Source organism: Athene noctua, chromosome 1, assembly GCF_965140245.1.
Source record: "Athene noctua chromosome 1, bAthNoc1.hap1.1, whole genome shotgun sequence".
NCBI classification, from domain to species: Eukaryota; Metazoa; Chordata; class Aves; order Strigiformes; family Strigidae; genus Athene; species Athene noctua.
Genome location: NC_134037.1, coordinates 76892025 through 76914080, shown reverse-complemented (window position 1 = coordinate 76914080; position 22056 = coordinate 76892025). Strand labels below are relative to the sequence as shown.

Genomic DNA, 22056 nt, shown 5'->3' with positions numbered 1-22056 from the left:
TTAGACATGTCCAATAGCATTAAATAGACAGGAGTAAAGCAAAAAGAAGCAAACGCATTTGGTTTATATTTTCATTTTTTTATTGACATGGAAATCTGTGTGTCAGCAAAAGTACAAATACTACATCAGAGATATAAAACAGTGAATAAAAAATAGCCTCACCCTAAAATTAGTCCATAGTGAAGACAGAGAAATAACTGTCAATCATTACAGCAAGTAATGACAATGTGTCTAACATATTATAAAATTTTGTTGTCCATATTTCACATCCTGTTTCACTATATAATTTTATCCCACAATATAACTGTTACATGTACATTTTTCTTCTCTAAAAGAAAATGGTGTACACATGCCTGTGAGTATAGGAATGAAATCTTAGACATTTAGAGATGCTCTCCTGGGAAAACTTGGCTCATGCTCACTGCAGTGAAACAACTTGCTAACTATGAACACCTGCTCCTATCCTGCACCACTTGCATATCAGCTAGGGAGCACCCCACAGACACTTGGGGATCCCCAACTGTTTATGGTCTCCTTCGTTCATCCTCAGGGTGTGATAGTGTACCCCAAGTAACACAGCTACTTCCTGGGCTGGGATTTGCCTTGCCCACTTTCTGCAGTGCAGTGGTCCACTCCCACACATGCCAAGCTGCATGTCATTTAATTTAAAATGCCTTTTTTTTTTTTTAATATGCATATATATACAAAAGGAATGGGTTGCATCCTGGGAGTTCTTTTTTTTCTCCCATAGGCTACAAAGGGAGATACAAGCTATAAAACAGTTAGGTGTCAGGGTGATTTTTTGTCAGCTTCTACACCTGGAATCTAATTCTAGGAGAAGCAATGACCTCAGGGCATTGCCTTTCTGAGCAGAAATAGCACTGCTAAAGCACTCCCCACCCACCTCTCTGGTTGTGGGGGATTCACTGGGCACAAATACTCTCCTGCATATTTTCTGTATCTATTTATTTGGATCATAAAGTCAGCCAAGAAATACTCACAGTACTTCCCTGACAACAGAAATTCTGTGTTGCAGCTTGGTCTTTGATTTATAAAGCTCTTCAGATGTGAACTCTTGCAGGCATGGTTAATACCTGGCTTGTAGGCAGACAAATCCCCTCCTGCTGACCTAGCCAAACCCGCCAGAGACACCTGGACACACCTGAGCAGCTACAGAAGTCCCACCTCATAACCTCTTAAAGTGTGTAAAATGTGATCTTTTCCTTCTGCAAGAGTGGCAGTGGCAGTAAAAACTGCCACTTAACACTAACCACTTTCACAGACTAGATGAAGTAACAAGGCAAATTTGGAGGCAGCAGCACATTTGCTCATTTGTTGGTCTGGGAAATCTCTTTGTAGGCAGGAAGAACACAGCTTCTGGGTTTCTGGGGTCATGTTGAACGTGTGTCTTTGGGGGTAGTAAGGTGATCCTTTGTCCGCTATGCACATCACATCTCTCACTAAGCCTCTGAATTATAACTCATGCAAGACAACTAGAGCTGTCGGTGTCTGGCCCCTCCTGAAGAGATGCCTCTCACTGAGGTGGGTCACAACAGCCTTTTTAGTATTAACCCATGCAGTTTAGAACTGCTTCGTCACCTGAGAAGTTTGTAGGACTTTCCTGTAAGGCTCAATGTATTAAGAGGATTGAGGTACATATGAATTTATAATAATTCTTTTAAACAAGCAGCCCGTCCAGTGGTCTGCACAACCCTGCACATTTTCCCCCAGGCTTCTCCCTTGCTGAAGTTCTCCCTCTGCTTCCAGCACCTCGTCTGTCCTCTCTCACCACAACAGTGTAATCCCTGTCACCAAACCCACTTCGCAACCTTCACGAGGCAACCCAAAGTCTCACAGAAGATGGGAGGATTTTCCATTTTACAGCTGTTTGGGGCAAGAGATAGCACAGGAGCCATTATGAAATATAAACTCTACCTGAAGTTGTTAAGTACTATTATATTAGAAGTCAGAACACATACACAGGTTTTTTCCTGCTGCTCTTTACATATGAATTTTCAGAAAATAAATGCATCTAAACTTCTGACACTGCTCCTAGCTATTTTGCATACTGAAATATTTCACTTATATTCTCTTCTGAGGAACATATGATGCTATGCAAAACAAAGAACAGTCTGAAAGGTCAGAAACAAGTTTTGTGTCTCTCACTTCTCAACACATTGTAGTTGTCCACAAACAGAAGCCGCTGGCAAATAATATTGACATTTCTTTGGCAAGCTGTAGTTTTAAATGACCTCCGTAGTCCTTCTCAGACCAACTAAAGAAACCAATTTAAAAAAATTAAATTTCAAAAAGAAGGAATATTTAAAAGAAGAGAGAGGCTTAACTCATACATCACTGCATCTGATTGCCTCATCCTGCCTCTCCAAGGGCCGTGACTGTGGTGCAAGGAAGTCAGGGCTGAGCTCTGGGGCCAAGCGCCCATGCTCCCACCCTGTGCTGAGACAGGGCACCTGAACAGTGCAAGCCCACACCTTCCAGTTCAGGGCTGGTCTCAGCCAGCCAGCCCCAGGGAGCTTACAGATATTTTCAGACCACACTGGTGCAGGAGGAGTTTTCTCCCCGCAGCCGTAGCTCCAGTTTTGTGTTGTCCTCTAGCTATTGCCAGTTAGACAGATATGAGATGCTTGTTTAGTTTCATATCTTTCAATCACTACTGACTTTTGCTAAGCATCCCATTGACCTTTAACTATGCCTCAGAGGAAGTTAGAAAGAGCCTTGAAAGACAGCCCTTTATCGCTAACTGCTCAAAGTATGCAAATATTAGATGGAGATTATTAGTAAAGGTCTTGTTTTCCTCCAGCAGGGTTGGTGGTATGGGCAGTTGCTGGGAAAAGGCAGGGAGAGTTGGGAACTGCTGAAATGCACAGTATACTCCACACGGTAGGAAATCCCCCTGTGCAGGCACCTGCCTGTATGTGCTCTTAAAATGGTGAGACTGAAGCAGTAGTCATTCAGCAGCGCTGACTGTAGTGTTAGCACCACTCATTTGTGCTATGAACCTTCAAAAGGGTCCTATATTTGCTTATGCCAAATATATTTTCTGAGCTTATAAGGCACTTTACAAAAGCTCACTGGCTTTCTTTTTTTTTATTTTTATTTAATTCTCTGTTGGTAACAGGATACCTTTTGAACACCACATCTTTTCAAGACTTTCACTGTAAGAAGTCTGTTGTTTACCGGACAGTGGCCAGGACCCAGTGCTTGAAGAAAGTCATACAGTTCAAAGGGAAGGCAGGCAGTCCCTGCTATCTGCTTGCAAGAAGCCCTTCCCTTAGAGATACGGGGAATCCTGGCCAGGCGACAGGACAAGGGGGTGTCACATGAACCCCAGATGGGTCTGTGGGAGGTACTAATGGGCAGCAGGACGATCTGACCTGCAGAGCTAATGCCCTGCATAGGATGTGACACCTACAAAAACGTCTGGGAAGGTGAGGAGGAGGACTGCTGCCACACTTCAGAAAACCTTTGAAGAGGGAGGGAAGCAGGGCCTTTGTGGCAGACACTTGCTAGGGAAGAGGATCAGACCAGGGCAAAGGTATCCTGATGCATGCCTCTGATTTCCACCCCTCCCAACCAGAGGAAGAGCTGCCTCAATCAGCACCCTCCTTCCTGCACCACCAGGTCTTCTATTTGTCGAGATTCTCCAGAGGCAAAGGAGAACAGGTTAAAATACTCATCCTCTCTTCCTCAGATTCATCCAAATCTTGAACAAGCAGTACCATTTCAAACCCAAAGGTACATGCTAACAATAGAAATAAACATAGGGCTCAAATATATAAAGAAATCTATAAATATATAAAGAAATATATAAAGAGCTCACTGAGCTGGATAGTCCATCTTTTTAAATCTGTTCTGTTCTCTACCAAGAACCACAGAGTGCTCCCTTCCTGCAAACATCATACTCAGAAAAAAAATTATTTTATTCGATATTTATAAAAAAAATGCACTCTGTTTTAAACGTCCTTATGCTTCGAAGAAGAACATGGAGTTTAATCCATACTCTGCAGCAAATTTTGAAGTGGTGGCAGCTGGAGAATGTATTCCCAGTATGGGAATACGTTTCTTTGTTCAGTGCTGTCCTTCAAAGGTCAAATATAAGAGTTGGTGTCCCGGTGTTTCCATTTCTTGCCACATTTACCAAAATGACTGAAGAAACAGAAGAGGAGAGGCATATAAGTGTGAAAGAAACAGGAAAAAATGTAGTCCAAGTTGTAGGCCAAGCTGCAGTACTGAAACATTTATTTTCTACATAGAAATTTTCCTATTTCTTTAGTTTGTACATTAAAGCAAGCAAAAGTTGTTGATGTAATGTCCAAACCCACTGCTTGAAACATTAACATATAGCACTAGCTCCTCAAGAAATTTAGCCAATGTGCAAATGTTTCCTGCACACCTGCAATGCAGTGAAGAGTCTGGCTTGCTGTGTGCCAGGAGGTGGAAAGCTCTGCCTACAACTCTTCAGCTATAAATTCATCTTGTATGTGACTTTCCAATGACTTCACAAATTGTGGAATGCTCCCATGATCAAGGGCTTTTCTTCACCGGATGCTTTGACTGAGGTAATGGCTGGTTTTCTTGAGCAGAGAGTTGCAGGCTATACTTCGCAGTATCTCTCTTGCACACGATTCTTTTCTGCTTCTAGAGGTGCATAGGACAACTTTGTGTCTCTATGAGAAAAACACAGATTCTATCCCAATGCTTTTTTTTAACAACCTGTCTTAGAGGTACTGAAAAGTTCACATTTCTATCAAGAAAAATACCACTTGCTCACAACATCAACCTCACTAGGGAATTTACTTTGATACTTGAAAACATTTATGGCAACTGATAAGGTCGGAGGAGAATAACCCCAGGAAACCTCACCTAAGTAAAAGTAAGAAAATACATATCGTACCTTGAAAGTTGTTCCACATCCTCCACTGTCTCCGGTAAGGAGATTCCCTTTGTCTCTGGTAAAAGCAACACTAGGAGCCCGCAGACAACTGCGAGAATACCTACAATGGACATTGGAGAAATACAAAAGCAATAAGAAAATTGTTACCTTTCTTATTTTCAGGATTTAGCCACTGAAGAAATTTTATTCGGATTAAGGTTGAAGTGAGATTTCTAAAGTGCAACAGCTATTTCTGATTACCCTACTCTTATCAAAACACCTTTATGCTACATTAATTTAACCTATTAGGAAAAATAAAAAAATAAATGAGGGCTAGGATTAATTTGCAGCCTGGATTGCCCCAAAAGGGAGATATTAGAAGATAAAAACCTGAGATAAGTGCACATTGGCAAGTGCATACAAACTGTGCTGGAACCAGGATGGTATTTCTCACATAAGACAAATCTACTTTTTTCAAGGAGCCCTATCCTGTGTTTCTTGAGACCACTGAGATTTTCCTGAAATACTCTCTTTGTGTATCCATGAACAAAGTAGATTATGTGATTCAGAATAAAAATTCATCCTTGAGAAAGCGCATTCAGATACAGAGCCAATCTGAAATAGTTCATCAGCAATGGTTATTTTGGAAAAATTTCCTGAATAGACATAATTTAAATAATGTAATAAGACAAAAATAGAAGGGCTGGAGCAAAAAGTGAAATGTTCCCTGACTGTTGCACAGTCCTCTGATCCTCTCTGATTTTGTAGCTGTTTACTCAAGACAGAGGGAATCCATATGTCCTTCAGCACCACAGAATTTCAGAATCAGATAATGTGAACACCATACTTCTACATGTGTCTATTCTTGGAATAATGGTAATCTTTTAAAGTTACTTCTGTTTTTCCATTTTTGTTTTCAGCTAAAATTGTCATTAGCACCAACTGCCCTTCTTATTCTATCCTATCCCTTTTGCTTTTTTCCCAGTCACATGTATCTTCTGAAAGTCTGGTTTAGCCACAGATGTCTATTTCCTTGTTGGAAATAACTCCACAGGGGTATTTTTTTTCCAAAATGAAACTGAGGAAAAAAATTTGACAGGAATATGAAGTTACAGTTAATACAACATCCATAATCATAACTGTATCTACCAAAAAAACCCAAACCAAGTATTTTTTAAAGGACATTGACTTCTACTCTTGGGAGACTAAGCTTACTTCTCTACAATTACAGAACTTAACTGGAAGGTTTTTCAGTCTTGAAGCACCTCACATAGTTTCTTTTATACTCTTTCAGCCAAGTTACCCAAGCAGACCTGAACTCTTCCATTGCATGCCATGCAATCACCCACATTTCACCCATTTGCTGTTCAGTTTCTTGCTCTACGCATGAAGGTTGAGAGAGGCTGGTCTGAGGGGCAGATGAGGCCACACACTGCACTTTTGCCCCAAAAGACAAGCTCTGTTAGGAGGAGGATATTTAAACCAAAAGTACATTTTAAATCAAATCTTACTGAAAATAATTAGAGGTAGCTCCAACCAAATGGCTGCTAATCGGAAAAGCAGGAATGGGGCTATGATCCCACCTAGGTCACACAAACTCGAGCACAGGGAAACACCAAAGTTTCTGCAAAAGAAAAATAGTGCCAGATATTTGAGAGGTGTCACCAAACAGAAGAACCAGCAGTTTAAGGAGCAGAATGTAGACTTAACTCAAAAATTATCTTTTCAGTATATGCCATTCACACTGAACAATGGCTATTCAGTTAGGAAACTGGAGAAAACCAAGTTTTACTAAAGAGCAGTGAAACAGAGAACTGAGAAAAAGCAGAAGGAAAAGTTGAAAGAGTCCTGGGATCTTTTGACATACCTCAGTGTCGTTGGGTACAATTCAGTGTTCACAAGATAAACTATTTCGAAAGCCATCGTGATGCCCAGTCTTCCCAGCGTGGCGACTGTTGTTTTAAGCCATGGGATATCTGTTAATTCAAAAAGAAACGCAGGTGAAGTGTGCTTTGCTGCAGAAGCAGAGACTTGCTGAGAGCCCTAGGCCCTGTCAGCAGAAGCTACATCACAGAAACACTGGATCAGTGCAAATCAGACTGAAAGGCCACTGCTGTAGATATCAATCTATACGGGCATTTATTGCTTTACAGCATCATGCGAGGCTGCTTTGGAGAATCAGAAATCACTTCTAGTTGATTCAAGATGCTGGTGGGGTATAACAGCATGGGTAAGAGAATGAATGTTATAAGCTTCCATGACCATGTGCACATTGTGCTCTGGAAAGGAGCATTTATTTATACAGGGATGTTATGCTGTAAAAAACACCATTGAGTCATCTCCCAGAATCTTCTGATCACAAAGAAGATACCTCTAAAGGTGCATAGAATCACAGAATCATTTAGGTTGGAAAAGACCTTTAAGATCATTGACTCCAACCTCAAACCTGACACTGCCAACACACTAAATCATGTCCCTAACCGTCACATCTACATGTCTTTTAAACACCTTCAGGGATGCTACAGTAAAATAAATCTCCCTAGAGCAGGCCAACTACACTTTGTAATTTGCCTAGCCATTGCACGTTCAACATACTCCTAATAATGCTGCTCCTGGCCATCCTCCCCCTTCCCTTCACTGGTCTTTGCTTTTGTACCTAACTGACCAGCCCAGGGCCTTACGCTGCCTGGGTGGCTCTGCCCAGCTCTGGCAGCTCCACTCGAGCTCTGGTGCACAGCCACTGCCCTGTGTACATCATCAGAAAGCCTTTATACATCAGTAGGTGCTGCAATGGTCACGTCTGCACCGCGGGGCAGAGCCATTCAGTCTCACCATGTGCAACCCCTCAGCAGTCCGAGTGCCCTCTCTGAAGAGCCGGTGGCCTCTGGAGGATCATCATAAGGAATGCAGTAAGCACTTCTGCAACGCCCTTGTGAGAAGACAGTCTCCTGTATGGTTTAACCATGACTGAGCAGATGGGGAGGCAAGAGAAACAACAAGCCTGAACCTGGCATGGAGGGAAGCTCTGCCACTGGAGATGGCTTTGGCAGTGATTGTGTTTTCCCAAAACTTCAACAAGAAGAACAAGAAAACATTTCAGTTTGCTCTGAATCAAAAACTGAGATGCTTGAGATTATTTCCCTTCCAAAACAACCAAACAAAACCCCATCAAATTTAATCCCATGTTGCAAAATACTGCCTTTCCCCTGAAAAGTTCTGTTTTCAAACATTTGCAAGCAAAACAAAGGCTGGAAAGAACAAAACAAATCCACATTTTTCTTCCTGGAACCCCTTCAGTCCATCAGACCCCCAAGGTGAGGGGGATGTCTGTATGCCTCCTCCTTCTGCGAGGGAACTCGAACTGTGTGAGCACCCCAGCATGACAGAGCTCTCACAAGCTGCCACTGCAGCTTTTCTCGTGTGTATAAACAGACTTTTCTTGAAAGCAGGACTTGGACCTCAGGTATTCCATCTGCGAGTATCTTAACCTCCAGGTTGTCCTCTGCTCATCTGGGCAGGGTCCCCTCAGCACTACTGAGAGCAGGCTGGTGGCAGCATCCTACTGACCCCAGGCCACCACTTTCTCCACTTGCTCAGGCTATGCCAGCCCCACACAATGCTTCTGCTCTAACCCCAGACCTGCTGCACCATGCTCCACGTATGGAGTGGCCCAAAATACGTTAAAGTGCTGGAGGCAGGTGACCTGCAGGAGTAATCTGTGCCTGAACTGCCCTGCCCTGTTTCAGGGTAGCTGCCACAGCAGCACGGGGCAGCTGGCATCTACTTGCTCTTCTCAGAGGCACACAGGAGTGGGGGATCTCGGGAAAACCCACCAGGACAGCAGAGTCAGTCTTCATGGGCTTCAGTGGTCAAACAGATGAATGCAAACAAGTGACAACAATGTGATATCCCAGGGCACGATCACACAGCCACCAGTGCTGGCACCAGGAACAGACTGCTGATTGTCCCTCTCTCTTCCCCATCATTTCTGCTTCAATTGAAGCAATGAAGGTCCTCAAGCACACAGCATTAATTTTAAGTACTTTTGGAGGAATCCCTTTAAAGGGAGCTTAACTGAGACAGAGGTGAACCAACACACCTCTTTGAAGGACTTCATTTTGCATTCACCACAAACCTGTCTGTTTTCATGGGCACATCATACTCCTGAAGTGGTTTCTCATGGCTATTCTCTAGGAAAACGATTGCCCTGTGATATCACTTCAGGAACTAAAACCTCTAAGGCTGGCCAGTAGTGTGCCTTACTTTGATGGGAACATCCCTAGGGAGGAATAATTCTCTGAAATGTCTGTTCAGTTGCCAGTTCCCCAGCTATGTTAAGGCAAAGCACGCTGATATGGTAACATTCACCTCAGAGCACCTCCAAATTCTTCCCCAGGGATTAAAAAAAATACACAGGAAGGAAAACAATTTAAAGAAAAAAAACATAAGTGCTGGGAAGCCTGTGTGCAATATCAAACCTTTTAGTTGTCCTTGAAACCAGATAAGAATGACTTACTCAAAAGCCGTATCTTTCCTCCAACCCCTTAACATGGTACAAATCCCTGGGAGGGTGAGGTCAGGGCAGCAACCTCGGTGTTGTCTGCCACAGACCCTACATTGTGTTGCAGTTTGCATTGCTTTATTTGCAAATAAGACTACCAAGCTTCCTCAGCTAAATCACTGGTTTCTTAAATCATTAAGTGTCTTCCAAGTCAGAGAATGTATTTTTCCTTTATGTTTGTATATTTTCCCTTTGCATTTGCCTTCAAAAGCAGTACAGGGCCTTTATAGACATTTTCCCTAAGCCTACACCCAGCCATTGCTCACATCCATCAAAGATATGGCCATTACATATCCCAGGGCAATCTATAAGCAAATAAAGTATGTTGTTCCATGGCTGCAGTACTGCTTGCATCACCAGACACTTTTAAATTTTATCTACAGTTTTGTGTGTCCTGCTGTCCTTGCTTAAGGGATGTCAGAGAGAAGTCATTGACCTAAAGAGTCTGACTTTGGGAAGGGAATTACCTTCAGGCAAGAAGGCAGTAATGAGGCATGCAATTCCCGCCACAATGCTGCCTATTGCAAAGGGAAGGCGCCGGCCAATACGATCAATTGTCACTAAAATTAGAAGAGCAGCAGGCAGCTCCACAGCTCCTGAGATGAAGAAATCTAGGTAGAGGTTTCCTCCAACAATTCCTAGGCGCATGACAAGCCCTTGGTAGATCAGGGCACTTGCGAACCTAAACAACAAAGGGAAAAAAATGTTGAGAGGCAAACAAGTGACTGCAAGCAGCTGGATAGACCCTAAAAGTCACAATGGGAATTTTTATTCAAAACCCACTGCCCTGGTAACAAGCTGGACTGACATGGACACTCACCAGGCATACATCAGGATAAGCGTGTTCCTCCTCATCTGGGGAGTCCTCACCAGGTCGAGAAAGGAGGGGTTGCTGACCTCCTCATTGCTAACAGTGATCTGAGGAGAAAAGCAAGCAGTAGAGTCAGCTGTCGGGGGTCAGGCGGGCACTGGGGCAGAGTTTCTATGTAATCAGGGTGCTCAGCAATATTCCAGTCAGTGAGCAAAGGTTCTGATGAGACAACTTGCTGCTTTTAGCACTCCAGAGCGCTGCACAGATACGGGAAATAGCTTATAAATGGACACATCTGTGGGCTTTCCTTAACGATGATCATGCAAAAATCAGAAAAAAAATCCCCAGTCTTGACTTCAGAGTGGAAAAATTATTTCCTCATTGTAAACTGAGAGAGGTTGACCTGGAATTTCTTGGAAGGCAATAAGCGGTCATTGTCACGTCCGGGTCACTAGGAGCAGAGCTGTCTTCTGCAAGAGGTGACAGAGGAGGAGACCATGGCAGGAAGGGCAAAGCAATGGGTTAAGGGAAGCAGGGAGAGAGGGAGTGAGCAGCAAGCTTGGGAACATGGCTGGTGGCTCAGCTGGGCAGCAGGAAGAAAAGAGGATTGAGAGAAAAAGCAGACATGTGAAAAAGCTTGAGTGCTACAAGACATACAATTGGTGAAATTCAGAGGGTCTTAAAATACGCAAGCAATGTGCTGAACATGGCTTTTACCCTGGAAGCAAAAAATCCTGCAAAATATAAATTGTTGGTCCTCATAGTGCCTACAAAGTACAGTAAATCTGTTCACAGCTTCTTCCAATACAGTCACAATGAGGCACTTGATGAAATCATTACAATAACAGAAAAGGGCAGGATTTCACACAGTCTGTGTTTACTTGTTGGAGTTCATTGCCATAGGTTATTGTGTAACAATTAGCAGGGTCAAAAAAGTATTAGGGACATTGATGGAGGCTGTTTTTAACTGTGGCCAGCAGTTTTTAACCATGATGTCCAAGACAGGTGGCAGACCTTTTGTTTGTATGTTTATTTGCCAGGTGTGAAACACAAGAGAAGGCAGAGGTGGTTTTAGGCAGGGACGAACTGTGAGACCTCCCGAGAACTGGCAGCCGTGTCTGGGATTGCCATCAGCTCTCAAAGCAGCTGTGGGAAACATGGGGTTAAACCTGCTGTGCCCTTTTAAGAAGGATTTCAGGCATGCTGACTGCTCTGACTCTCAGTTATTAGCCCCTTCCTGAGAGGAGACCTAAGAGAGCAAAAAGGAGTAAAGCCCTCTCTACTACCGCAGCACCCGCTGCCCACACAGGCACAGAAGCCCAAGGAAACAGTCCGGGCCAGTGGGGACACATGCGTGAAAGGATGGAGAAGCACATTCAGATGGGACCATTCAGATCTGTGATGACAGGTAAAGCCAAAGGCATTACCCAAAGGCATCATCGGCTCAGCCAGGTCTATGCCCAAAGTTGTATTTGTATTGTATTTGTATTTGTCCTCTGGTGAGATTTGGCTGGATGCATTTACACATGGCTTTTCCATAACTGAGTGACACAAAACTCTGTAAGTGGACAGAGAAACCCTACATTTGTTTGAACTTCCTTTCTACTCTCTCTTGCTTTTCTTCTATAAGCAGAGCCAGAAGTTTTCTTCAAATCACTGACACTTCTGGTGCATGCCAGAGCTCTTTGTGGGGTAGGTGGATGTTGCTGGGTTTCTGCACTGCTCTTGGACTAGAGAGTCCATATATAACCATATTATGGTTATAAAGCTGTCATGATTGTGCTTATAAGAGCAAGCTGCCAGACATTAGTTGTGACTATGCAAATATGGTTTTAGTTTCCCAAAGGACTAGAGATAAATTCAGCATAGTTGCTACCATATATTTTTATGTCTTAATAAAGTCATAATAACCCCAACCACGACTGAACATTTTTTAATGGATGAAGAAAAAAATCTCTGTGGAAAGTCAGATCTTTGTAGGGAAAAAAATCCTCTTTTTCTTCTTTGAAGTCAAGGACAACTTTGCTATTTACATCAGTGCAGGCAGGAATTCAATGACAGAGCCCTTGTCTCCAAAGATAAGCTATCTGATAACTCTGAAGGAAGTTTTATAACCAACTTCCCTGACACTTTTATGTCCCAGTAAAATTACCTATCAGTTTTTCTGCAGTAATTTTTAAAGAATCCTCATAGCACAGACATATTGTTCTGCACATACTTAATTCTGAAGAGGACAGTACTTCCATGAGTGTTTAAAATACATATGTATGTAATTTAGTATATACTAGAAATATCTATGTCCAGATATGTCTATAGAAGAGAAAAATGAACACATATGTACAAGTCTCTTAAGAAGGAGCTCTTACTTAGTTGGTTGCAGTCCATTCTGCTTCTGGACAGAGACCAAGAAGTTGAAAAGAAAATATGCTAGGATAATTATGAGCAACTGGGGAAAAAGAGTTTATAATTTACAATTAATTTAATGAGTTCTGAATGGAGCTGAACTGTACTAGTGTCATAACTCAAAGAGCAAAAGAAGCAAATGTTTATCTGTCTTCATATAAAGGTTATCTGTGGTTTCTGCATGTCAATAAAAATGCAAGGCTGCTACATCCAGAGTCACACAAGGGACTTGGCCAATTAAATCATTACAGACGTACCAAAAAATATTAGCCCAAATGCATTGATGGATGCCTCTCACTTCTCCCTGTGCCTCCATACCTGCAGCACTTTGCCTGAAATTCTGAAGTTGCTTTGTGAAAGAGAAGTCTGATGTGAGTAAATGGGAAAAATACACTTGATCTGTGACTAACGTGATTCCTGGAGATGCTGTATTTCCTCTGGGCACAGCACCAAGGATGACAGACATTGTATATTAAAAAGGTCCCAGGAAAAGATCCAGCACAAATATGGACATGTGGAGGTTAATCTGCTGTAGCCATGAGTGGCTTAGGGTCATGAGTAGGGACACTTCTGAAAAAAATTAAATATCACTTAAAACGAAAAGCAGAGAAAGACCCACATCTCCATTCTGACATGATGCTTTGAAAATGCCGATGTTTAGAGAGGGCAACTGAGTGTAGGAACACAGGGCTGAATGTGGAGGGGGAGCTGCAGCAGCACAACCTTCCCACTACATGTCTCGGGCCAAACTTGGCACTGTCTAATGCTGACCAGGATGGGGGAATCTCACTGGTGTATATGCCTGAGCCAAGGACAATAAATCATAGAATCACAGAATCATAGGGTGGTTTGGGTTGGAAGAGAAAGAATCACAGAATCACAGAATTGTCTAGGTTGGAAAAGACCTTGAAGATCACCCAGTCTAACCATTAACCTAGCACCGAGAGTTCCCAACTACACCACATCCCTCAGCACTATGTCAACCCGACTTTTAAACCCCTCCAGGGACGGGGACTCCACCACCTCCCTGGGCAGCCCATTCCAACGCCTAACAACCCCTTCTGGAAAGAAATGCTTCCTAATATCCTGTCTAAACCTTCCCGGGCACAACTTGACGCCATTCCCTCTTGTCGTGTCACTTGTTACTTGGTTAAAGAGACTCATCCCCAGCTCTCTGCAACCTCCTTTCAGGCAGCTGTAGAGGGCGATGAGGTCTCCCCTCAGCCTCCTCTTCTCCAGACTAAACACCCCCAGTTCCCTCAGCCGCTCCCCGTACGACCTGTGCTCCAGACCCTGCACCAGCTTCGTTGCCCTTCTCTGGACACGCTCGAGTCATTCAATGTCCTTTTTGTAGTGAGGGGCCCAAAACTGAACACAGGAATCGAGGGGCGGCCTCCTCAGTGCTGAGTCCATGGGTAAGATCCCTTCCCTGTCCCTGCTGGCTACGCTATTGCTGACACAAGCCAGGATGCCGTTGGCCTTCTTGGCCACCTGGGCACACTGCTGGCTCCTGTTCAGACGGCTGTCAATCACCCCCCCCAGGTCCTTCTCTGACTGGCAGCTCTCCAGCCACTCCTCCCCAAGCCTGTAGCGCTGCTGGGGGTTGTTGTGGCCCAAGGGCAGCCCCCAGCATTTGGCCTTATTGAAACTCCTCCAGTTGGCCTCAGCCCATGGCTCCAGCCTGTCCAGGTCTCTCTGCAGAGCCTCCCTGCCCTCGAGCAGATCAACACTCCCACCCAACTTGGTGTCATCTGCAAACTCACTGAGGGTGTGCTCGATCCCCTCATCTAGATCATCAATAAAGATGTTAAACAGGAGTGGCCCCAAAACCCAGCCCTAGGGGACACCACTTGTGACCGGCCACTAACTGGATTTAACTCCATTCACCACAACTCTTTGGGCCCGGCCATTCAGCCAGCTTTTTACCCAGCAAAGCGTGTGCCCATCCAAGCCTCGAGCAGCCAGTTTTGCCAGGAGAATGCTGTGGGAAATGGTGTCAAAGGCCTTACTAAAGTCAAAGTAGACAACATCCACAGCCTTGCTCTCATCCAATAAGCAGGTCTCCCTGTCACAGAAGGAGATCAGGTTCAGCAGGCAGGACCTGCCTTTCATAAACCCGTGCTGACTGGACCTGATCACCTGGTTGTCCATTATATGACTTTTAATGGCAGTTGAGATGACCTGCTCCATGACCTTCCCTGGCACCGAGGTCAGACTGACAGGTCTATAGTTTCCTGGATCATCCTTTCTGCCTTTCTTGTAGATGGGTGTCACATTTGCCACTATCCAGTCCAGTGGGACCTCCCCATAATGGGACCTTAAAGATTACCACATTCCAGTCCCCCTGCCATGGGCAGGGACACCTTCCACTAGACCAGGTTGCTCAAAGCCCTGTCCAGCCTGGCCTGAACACTTCCAGGGAGGGGGCAGCCACAGCTTCTCTGGGGAACCTGTTCCAGTGCCTCACCACCCTGAGAGTGAAGAATTTCTTCCTTACATCTAATCTAAATCCACCCTCTTTCAGTTTAAAACTGTTACCCCTTGTCCTATCACTACATACCGTTGTAAAAAATCCCTCTCCAGCTTTCCTGTAGCCCCCTTTAAGTACTGGAAGGCCGCTATAAGGTCTCTCCAAAGCCTTCTCTTCTCCAGGCTGAACAACCCCAACTCTCTAACCTGTCTTCATAGGAGAGGTGCTCCAGACCTCTAATCATATTCAAGGCCTCCTCTGGACTTGATCCAACAGGTCCACATGCTCCTTATGTTGGGGGCACCAGAGCCGAACACAGTGCTCTAGGTGTGGTCTCACAGGATTCAAACAGAGGGGGAGAATCACCTCCCTCAACCTACTGGTCAAACTTCTGAAGCAGCCCAGGATACGATTGGTTTTATGGGCTGTGAACGCACATCGTCAGGTCATGGTGAGCTTCTCATCAACCAACACCCCCAACTCCTTCTCTGCAGGGCTGCTCTCAATAAATTTCCACCCAGCCTGTATTTGTGCTTGGGATTGCCTTGACACATGTGCAGGAACTTGCATTTGGCCTTGCTGAACTTCATGAGGTTTGCAGGGACCCAGCTCTCAAGCCTGTCCAGGTCCCTCTGGATGGCACATCCCTTCCCTCTGGCGTATTGACCACGCCACACGGCTTGGTGTCATTGGCAAACTTGCTGAGGGTGCACTCAGTCCCACTGTTCATGTCACCAACAAAGATGTTAAACAGCACCAGCCCCAACACCAACCCCCGAGGAACACCACTCGTCACTGATCTCCACTTGGACATTGAGCTTTTGGCTGCAGCTCTTTGAGTGCAACCATCTAGCCAATTGCTTATCCACCCAGTAGTCCATCCATCAAATCCATGTCTCTGCAATTTAGAGACAAGCACGTTGTGTGGGACAGGGTCAAAAGCTTTGCAGAAGTCCAGGTCAATGATGTCAGTTGCTCTTCCCTTGTCCACCAGCACTGTAACCCTGTCATAAAAGGCCACCAGATTCATTCAGGCATGATTTGCCCTTGGTGAAGCCATGCTGGCTGTTACCAATCACCTCCTAATTCTCTATGTGCTTTAGCACAGTTTCCAGGAGGATCTTTTCCATGATTTTGCCAGGCACGGAGGTGAATCTGACTGGGCTGTAGTTCCCCAGGTCTTCCTTTTCAAAAATGGGGATTACGTTTCCCCTTTTCCAGTCAGTGGGAACTTCACTGGACTCCCACAACTTCTCAATTATGATGGATAGTGCTTAGCAACTTCATCTGCTCATTCTCCCAGGACCCATGGATGCATCTCATCAGGTCCCATGGACTTCTGCACCTTCAGGTTAATTAGATGGTCTTAAACCTCATCTTCTACAGTGGGTGGTTCTTCACTCTCCCAGTCACTGCCTTTGCCTTCTGTGACTTCTGGAACCCTTGACAGTGAAGACTGAGGCAAAAAAGTTGTTGAGTACCTCAGCCTTCTCCATATTCTGGGTAACCAGGTCTCCTATCTCTTTCTGGAGAGGGCTCACATTTTTCCTAGTCTTCCTTTTATCACCAACATACCTATAGAAGCTTTTCTTGTTGCCCTTGAACTCCCTGGCCAGATTTCATTCTGTTAGAGATTTGGCCTTCCTAACCTGATCCCTGACTGCTCAGACAGTTTCTTTGTATTCCTACCAGGCTACCTGTCCTTGCTTCTACCCTCTGTAGGCTTCCTTTTTGTGTTTGTGTTTGTCCAAGATCTCCTTGTTCATCCTGGTGTTTTTGCATGTCTTCCTCTTTGTTGGGATGCATTGTTCCTGAGCATGGAGGAGGTGATTCTTGAATAATAACCAGCTTTCTTGGGTCCTTTTTTCCTCCAGAGCTTTATCCCACGTTACTCTGCTAAGCAGATCCTTCAGGAGGCCAAAGTCTGCTCTCCTGAAGTCCAGGGTAGCAAGCTTGCTGTGCACCCTCCTCACTGCCTTAAGGATCTTGAACTCCACCATTTCATGGTCACTGCAGCCAAGGCTGCCATTGAGCTTCACATTCACCACCAGCCCCTCCTTGCTGGTGAGAACAAGGTTCAGCAGAGCACCTCTCGCTGTTGGCTCCTCTATCACTTGGAAAGGAAGTTATCATCAACATGTTCCAGGAACCTCCTGAATTGCTTATGCCCTGCTGTGTTGTCCCTCCAACAGATATTGGGGTAGTTAAAGTGTCCTCATGAGGACTGGGGCTTCTGAACATGAGGCTGCTCTTATTTGTCTATGGAGGACATCATCTGCCTGGTCTTGCTGGTTGGGTGGCAGCAACAGACCCCACAATAATGTCACTTGTGTCTGCCCTCTCTTAAATCCTGACCCATAATCTCTTGGTCAGCTCCCCGTGCATGCCTAGGCAGAGGTCCATGCACTCCAGCTGGTCACTGTCATAAATGGATTTACCCTTTTCTCTCTCCTAAATTAGTCTTTCCAGTTTGTTTTTCTCCCACCAGTTTCAGTCTGCAGTGCTCCAGTTGCATAATATGCTACTAGAAGATGACTAGCAAAGCTCATTCTGCATCGTGGGACAGCTGAGGGTGATCTCCTGACCTTGGCTGGTATCACAGAGATGCCTTGGCTTACATCAGAAAAATGGTTCACTAATTGCTGGCCTAGCTTGTTACTGCTCATGAAAACTCCTGTGATGTTGCTTCACTAATGTACAACAGTCTCATCCGGTACATCCCATTTCTTGGACAAGGAATTTATATATAACTTTTTCCCTGACAAACCTCCCTCCGCATAATTAACCTTTGTGTGCTTCCCTGATCAACACAACATTCAGAGAAATGCCATTATAGTGATGTTATGGAACTTGAACAAGTTGCTTATGAATAAAGCAGCTGGCTGTGGAAAAGCATGCTTCAGCATACTCATCTCTGCTGATAGGTCTAGTTTTGACTTTACAAAATCATTAATCCAGAGTCATATATCCTAAGAGGCATAGTATAGGTTAGGGCCCAGCTTCTCTGTGGAACCTGTGTGAAATTTACTTTGCCAGAACTGTCATTAACGTATACTTAATGAAATAGAAAGATCATGGAATATTGGTATAAATCAAAACTCCTATACTTCTATACTCCTTCTGTTGCCACTTCATGCAAGGTCTATATTTATAGCAGTAATGGTCCTGAATAAGCATTGTTGCTTAGGCTGGCTGGATGATTTATGGAGCCTGTTTCTCATCAGGTAAATAAAATCCTATGGGTTTGGGAAAGCCTATCTGGTGTTTCAGAAGAGTGACAACTTCTTGGGCTTCATCCAGAATTATACTCTAGGATTTTGATGAAGCAACCCCACTTTTTTGGATAAGCTGAGCTAAATCATCAGGTTCTCCCTTGCTTAAGAAGAGCAATGAGAAAGACCTAGGTAAGATACCAAGCTGTGGGAACCAGGGTTGCCAGCTGTCTGTTACAAAACACACAAGATGGGACACATCAGTCTCCTCCAAACACTGCCATCCCAAAGCCTTTGCCTTTGGTCTCCATGCAAATTTAATTAAAAGTCACACATGATAATTTTGTGTATGTATAAAAATGAATGCATATGCATATGCATGTATGTAGGAGTAAAGTATACTACTGTGTACTGATAGATGGACATTTTATGTAGGTCATTTCAGTAAGGAAATCACAATTCCTTTCTGAAATACATGTAGTGTGGTCAGTAGGCTGCCTCTAGGCTGCTGTGTGCTAACAATTTGTGGCTGTTTTCCTTAGTTCAGATAATGATTTCTAATATTACAGTTGCTAGCATTTAGGCTCCAGATGTGGTTTGTTACAGAGCAGGAACCCTGTACACCTCTGTTGTCATCACCATAAGGAACCATAAGGCCAATGCCATGGTAAACATGGTCTGATCCAGGCATTGCTACACAAAGCAGAACAAGGCAAATGCTGCAACAACACAACAGTGTTTTTTGAAATGCACCAGTCCTTTCAGTTCCATCAAGGCCACTTTTCAAAGAACTGTAATTCTAACATATATTGTCCTGTTTTGTAAATACTGATCTCAGACAGTGCTTCCTCTATTTTGAATTTTGGAGTGTATTTTCCCCCTGTTGTAATGGAAGCTAATTTATACTTAAATTCCAATTTTTCTACATCATCTTCTTTTTGAGCTGTAAAAGGAAGTTCTAGCAAAGGAGCCAGGAAAGTGGATCCTGCTGTCCACTCACTCTGTCAGCTAAAATGGCAGCTGCTGTGGAATACTATTGGTCCTCAGGCTAGTTTCTGGTATTTCTCACAAGTTTTTAAAGTAGGAGTGTTGCAAATGAAAGACATGATTCATTGTTTTGCAGACTTCTTTTTACAGCCCATGTCTTTCCAGCCAGTTCCCTTTTACCCTCTTGCGATGAGCAAAGTAGGTACAGGACTGACAATCTAGTTCTGGTGTGACACTTCAAGAGTGTTGCCCATCACATAAAGACAATGCATTTTAACACAACTCAACCTTCAAAAGATTAAGAAAATATAGAAAAAAACCTCTATCTCAAACAGATGACAGTACCTCTGAGTAATGTGGTGAGAGATATTTTCCATTGTGTTTTGCAATGTTGTGCATGATTTTTAACGCCTTCTCTCCCTTCTTACGTGTCAGGAGCCAACGAGGAGATTCAGGAACCACCCTGTAAGAATATAGAAGTCATAAATAGGGGGTTTGCCCTTTAACATCATAAATAACCCAAACTCATTTGCCCTTTGCCTGTGCTAACAAACACCGCACTGATTCTTCAGTCTTAGGGATATAGAAACTCTTTTGTGGACTGCTTTTCCAGTCAGTCTCCTGTAAAATATCTGATCCTTGTGGGCAAGAAAGAAGAAAGTAGACTATATCAGTGCTCTGCAAGCTAAAAAGTAATAAATAATCTAAATAAGTTGTATTTGCACAATGGTTGTCAAAAGTATGATAACCACCAAGCAAACAAGGTGCCTGTAGAACAGCAAAGAACAATGAAAGTCAACAGTAAATACATGTAGTACCAAGTACAGGCAGATCAAGAAACTTCTAGCTGTATCATTATATGACAGACACACGCGCACAAATGTACACAAATTTTATAAACTGAACACAAAGCTATACTACTGATTGCTGTTTCAGCTTCTGCTAGCCTAGGGTTAAGATGATTCACAGTTTAAAAGTTCACAGCAGGCAGTGCTTAAGAAAGCAATGTACAGGAAGAGGGTATGTGGATTAGTTTCTTTGGATCCAGCCGACAGGCTGGCTGCACTCCACTAGGACAGATGTTCACCATGGCATGGTGCTCTGCTTTCTCATCACCTGTAGTGCCCAACTCATGCGACCTGTAAGGCAAGCTCAGCTTAAGCTGAGTACATAATTAGAGGTAAAGGTGGGGTCCCATGTCTGATGGCAATAGCAGATTTTGGTCAAGTTAACCAGATAAGCAGCCCTAGGCTAAGCAGGAGAAAAGCGGGGTTTTGTGAAGGGCCAGCTGTGGCTGATGCAAGAGGCAAAACCTGGGCAGAAAAAGGAAGAAATGTATGTCTGCGATTCACTAATTAAAAATACCAAAATCAACAATATGCAAATATCTTCTTCCTAACCTACAACATCTTGCACACTGAAGACTTAGGACTACATCAGGACTCTTAAAGTGCTCCGAATATCAATAGCAATAATGACAAGAGCAATGACTGCAATGTTACCAGTAGTAGAGCAGGAAGAGGAAGTTGGGCAGTGAAATGGCCAGCTGGAGCCCCTGCCAAGTGGGAACCAAATACGCAATTCCAGGGAGGATCATAATTCCCAGGGTGAAGAATATCTGAATCACAATCCCAACAATCCGCTGGTCAGAACCAACCATCTCTGTCACTGATCAGAGAGAAAGCCAAAATAAACAACACAGAAACAAACCTAACTGGGAAGAAAAATATTAGTGGTAGAACATAAAGAAGGATAGTACTGTGTTAGGTTACAAACCTCTCTTGCCTTCGGCAGTGTAAGCATGTCACTGCTGGACAGTCTCGGCAAGCATGGGTGACACTCCCTCATCAATTCACCCACCATTCTTCAACTAGAGGGGTATCTGACTGCATGTTTACTAATGAAATAAATAAGGCCAAACCAGCAGTTTGAGACTGCAACATGAACATGTTTTGTGGTGAATTGCTAGCACTCTCCCTGGAACAGTTTTGGTCCATGCTACAGACTAGTAGATCCTCCAGGCGGGGACTGCTCCCAGGTGGCAATATGGACAAGGCATATGTGGGGAAGAGAGTTTAGCCATGCCATGCTGGTTGCTCTGAGGGCTCAGGTATGGTCCACAGTTTGTTTTATTTACTAGAACAAACATAGCCTTTGGTGGGTTTTTTAATCCTTTGGAGGAATTCTTATTTTGCGAATGTGTCTAACTGCTTCTGAAACACATGTAAGCCCATATTTCAGGCAATATCCTATGCCATGAGATCCACAGTTGAGATGAGCAATGCATGAAGAAATGTCTCTTGTTTGTTTCAAAACTGTCACTACTACCTAGCCTTCAGAGTAAAAGCAGAGGACTTCACCTTGGTTTATAATACACAGAAAACACTTTTTTTTCTTTTCTTTTACTAAAGGAGACACAATTTTACAAGTAACAGTGATTCATTTCATCTGGCAATGCAGTGAGGTATGACACCATTACTGGATTTATTGACTGTTTATCATCTCTGCATGGCTCAGGGGCAACTCTGTTGCCTAAAGGTAGCTGCTTAGCACTGCTCCGGGTAGAGCTGGGTTATATGTAAAAGAGATGTTCCTGGGGCAGCCTGTTGTGGATCTGAAGCATGGATCTGTAGCTTGGAAAATGTATTAATGGCAACCATCCTCTTAGTGCAACCAAACCAATGATCTGTACATGCCTCTTAAAAGATGTTAGGTTGG

The 22056-nt window shown here is 43.9% G+C and overlaps 1 protein-coding gene across 1 annotated transcript in view; it reads right to left on the bottom strand.

Moving 5' to 3' along the window:
* Position 1: 1 nt before the first annotated feature.
* SLC22A3 (solute carrier family 22 member 3) overlaps positions 2-22056 on the bottom strand; it is a 39427-nt gene continuing 17372 nt past the window's right edge. The window contains exons 4-11 of the mRNA XM_074896635.1: positions 20841-21006; positions 19684-19801; positions 10276-10373; positions 9923-10137; positions 6762-6870; positions 6406-6518; positions 4916-5015; positions 2-4167 (exon numbers count right to left, since the gene is read on the bottom strand). Of these exons, the coding sequence (XP_074752736.1) occupies positions 4110-4167; positions 4916-5015; positions 6406-6518; positions 6762-6870; positions 9923-10137; positions 10276-10373; positions 19684-19801; positions 20841-21006 (977 nt within the window). The 3' untranslated portion in view covers positions 2-4109. The remainder of the gene's footprint in view (positions 4168-4915; positions 5016-6405; positions 6519-6761; positions 6871-9922; positions 10138-10275; positions 10374-19683; positions 19802-20840; positions 21007-22056) is intronic.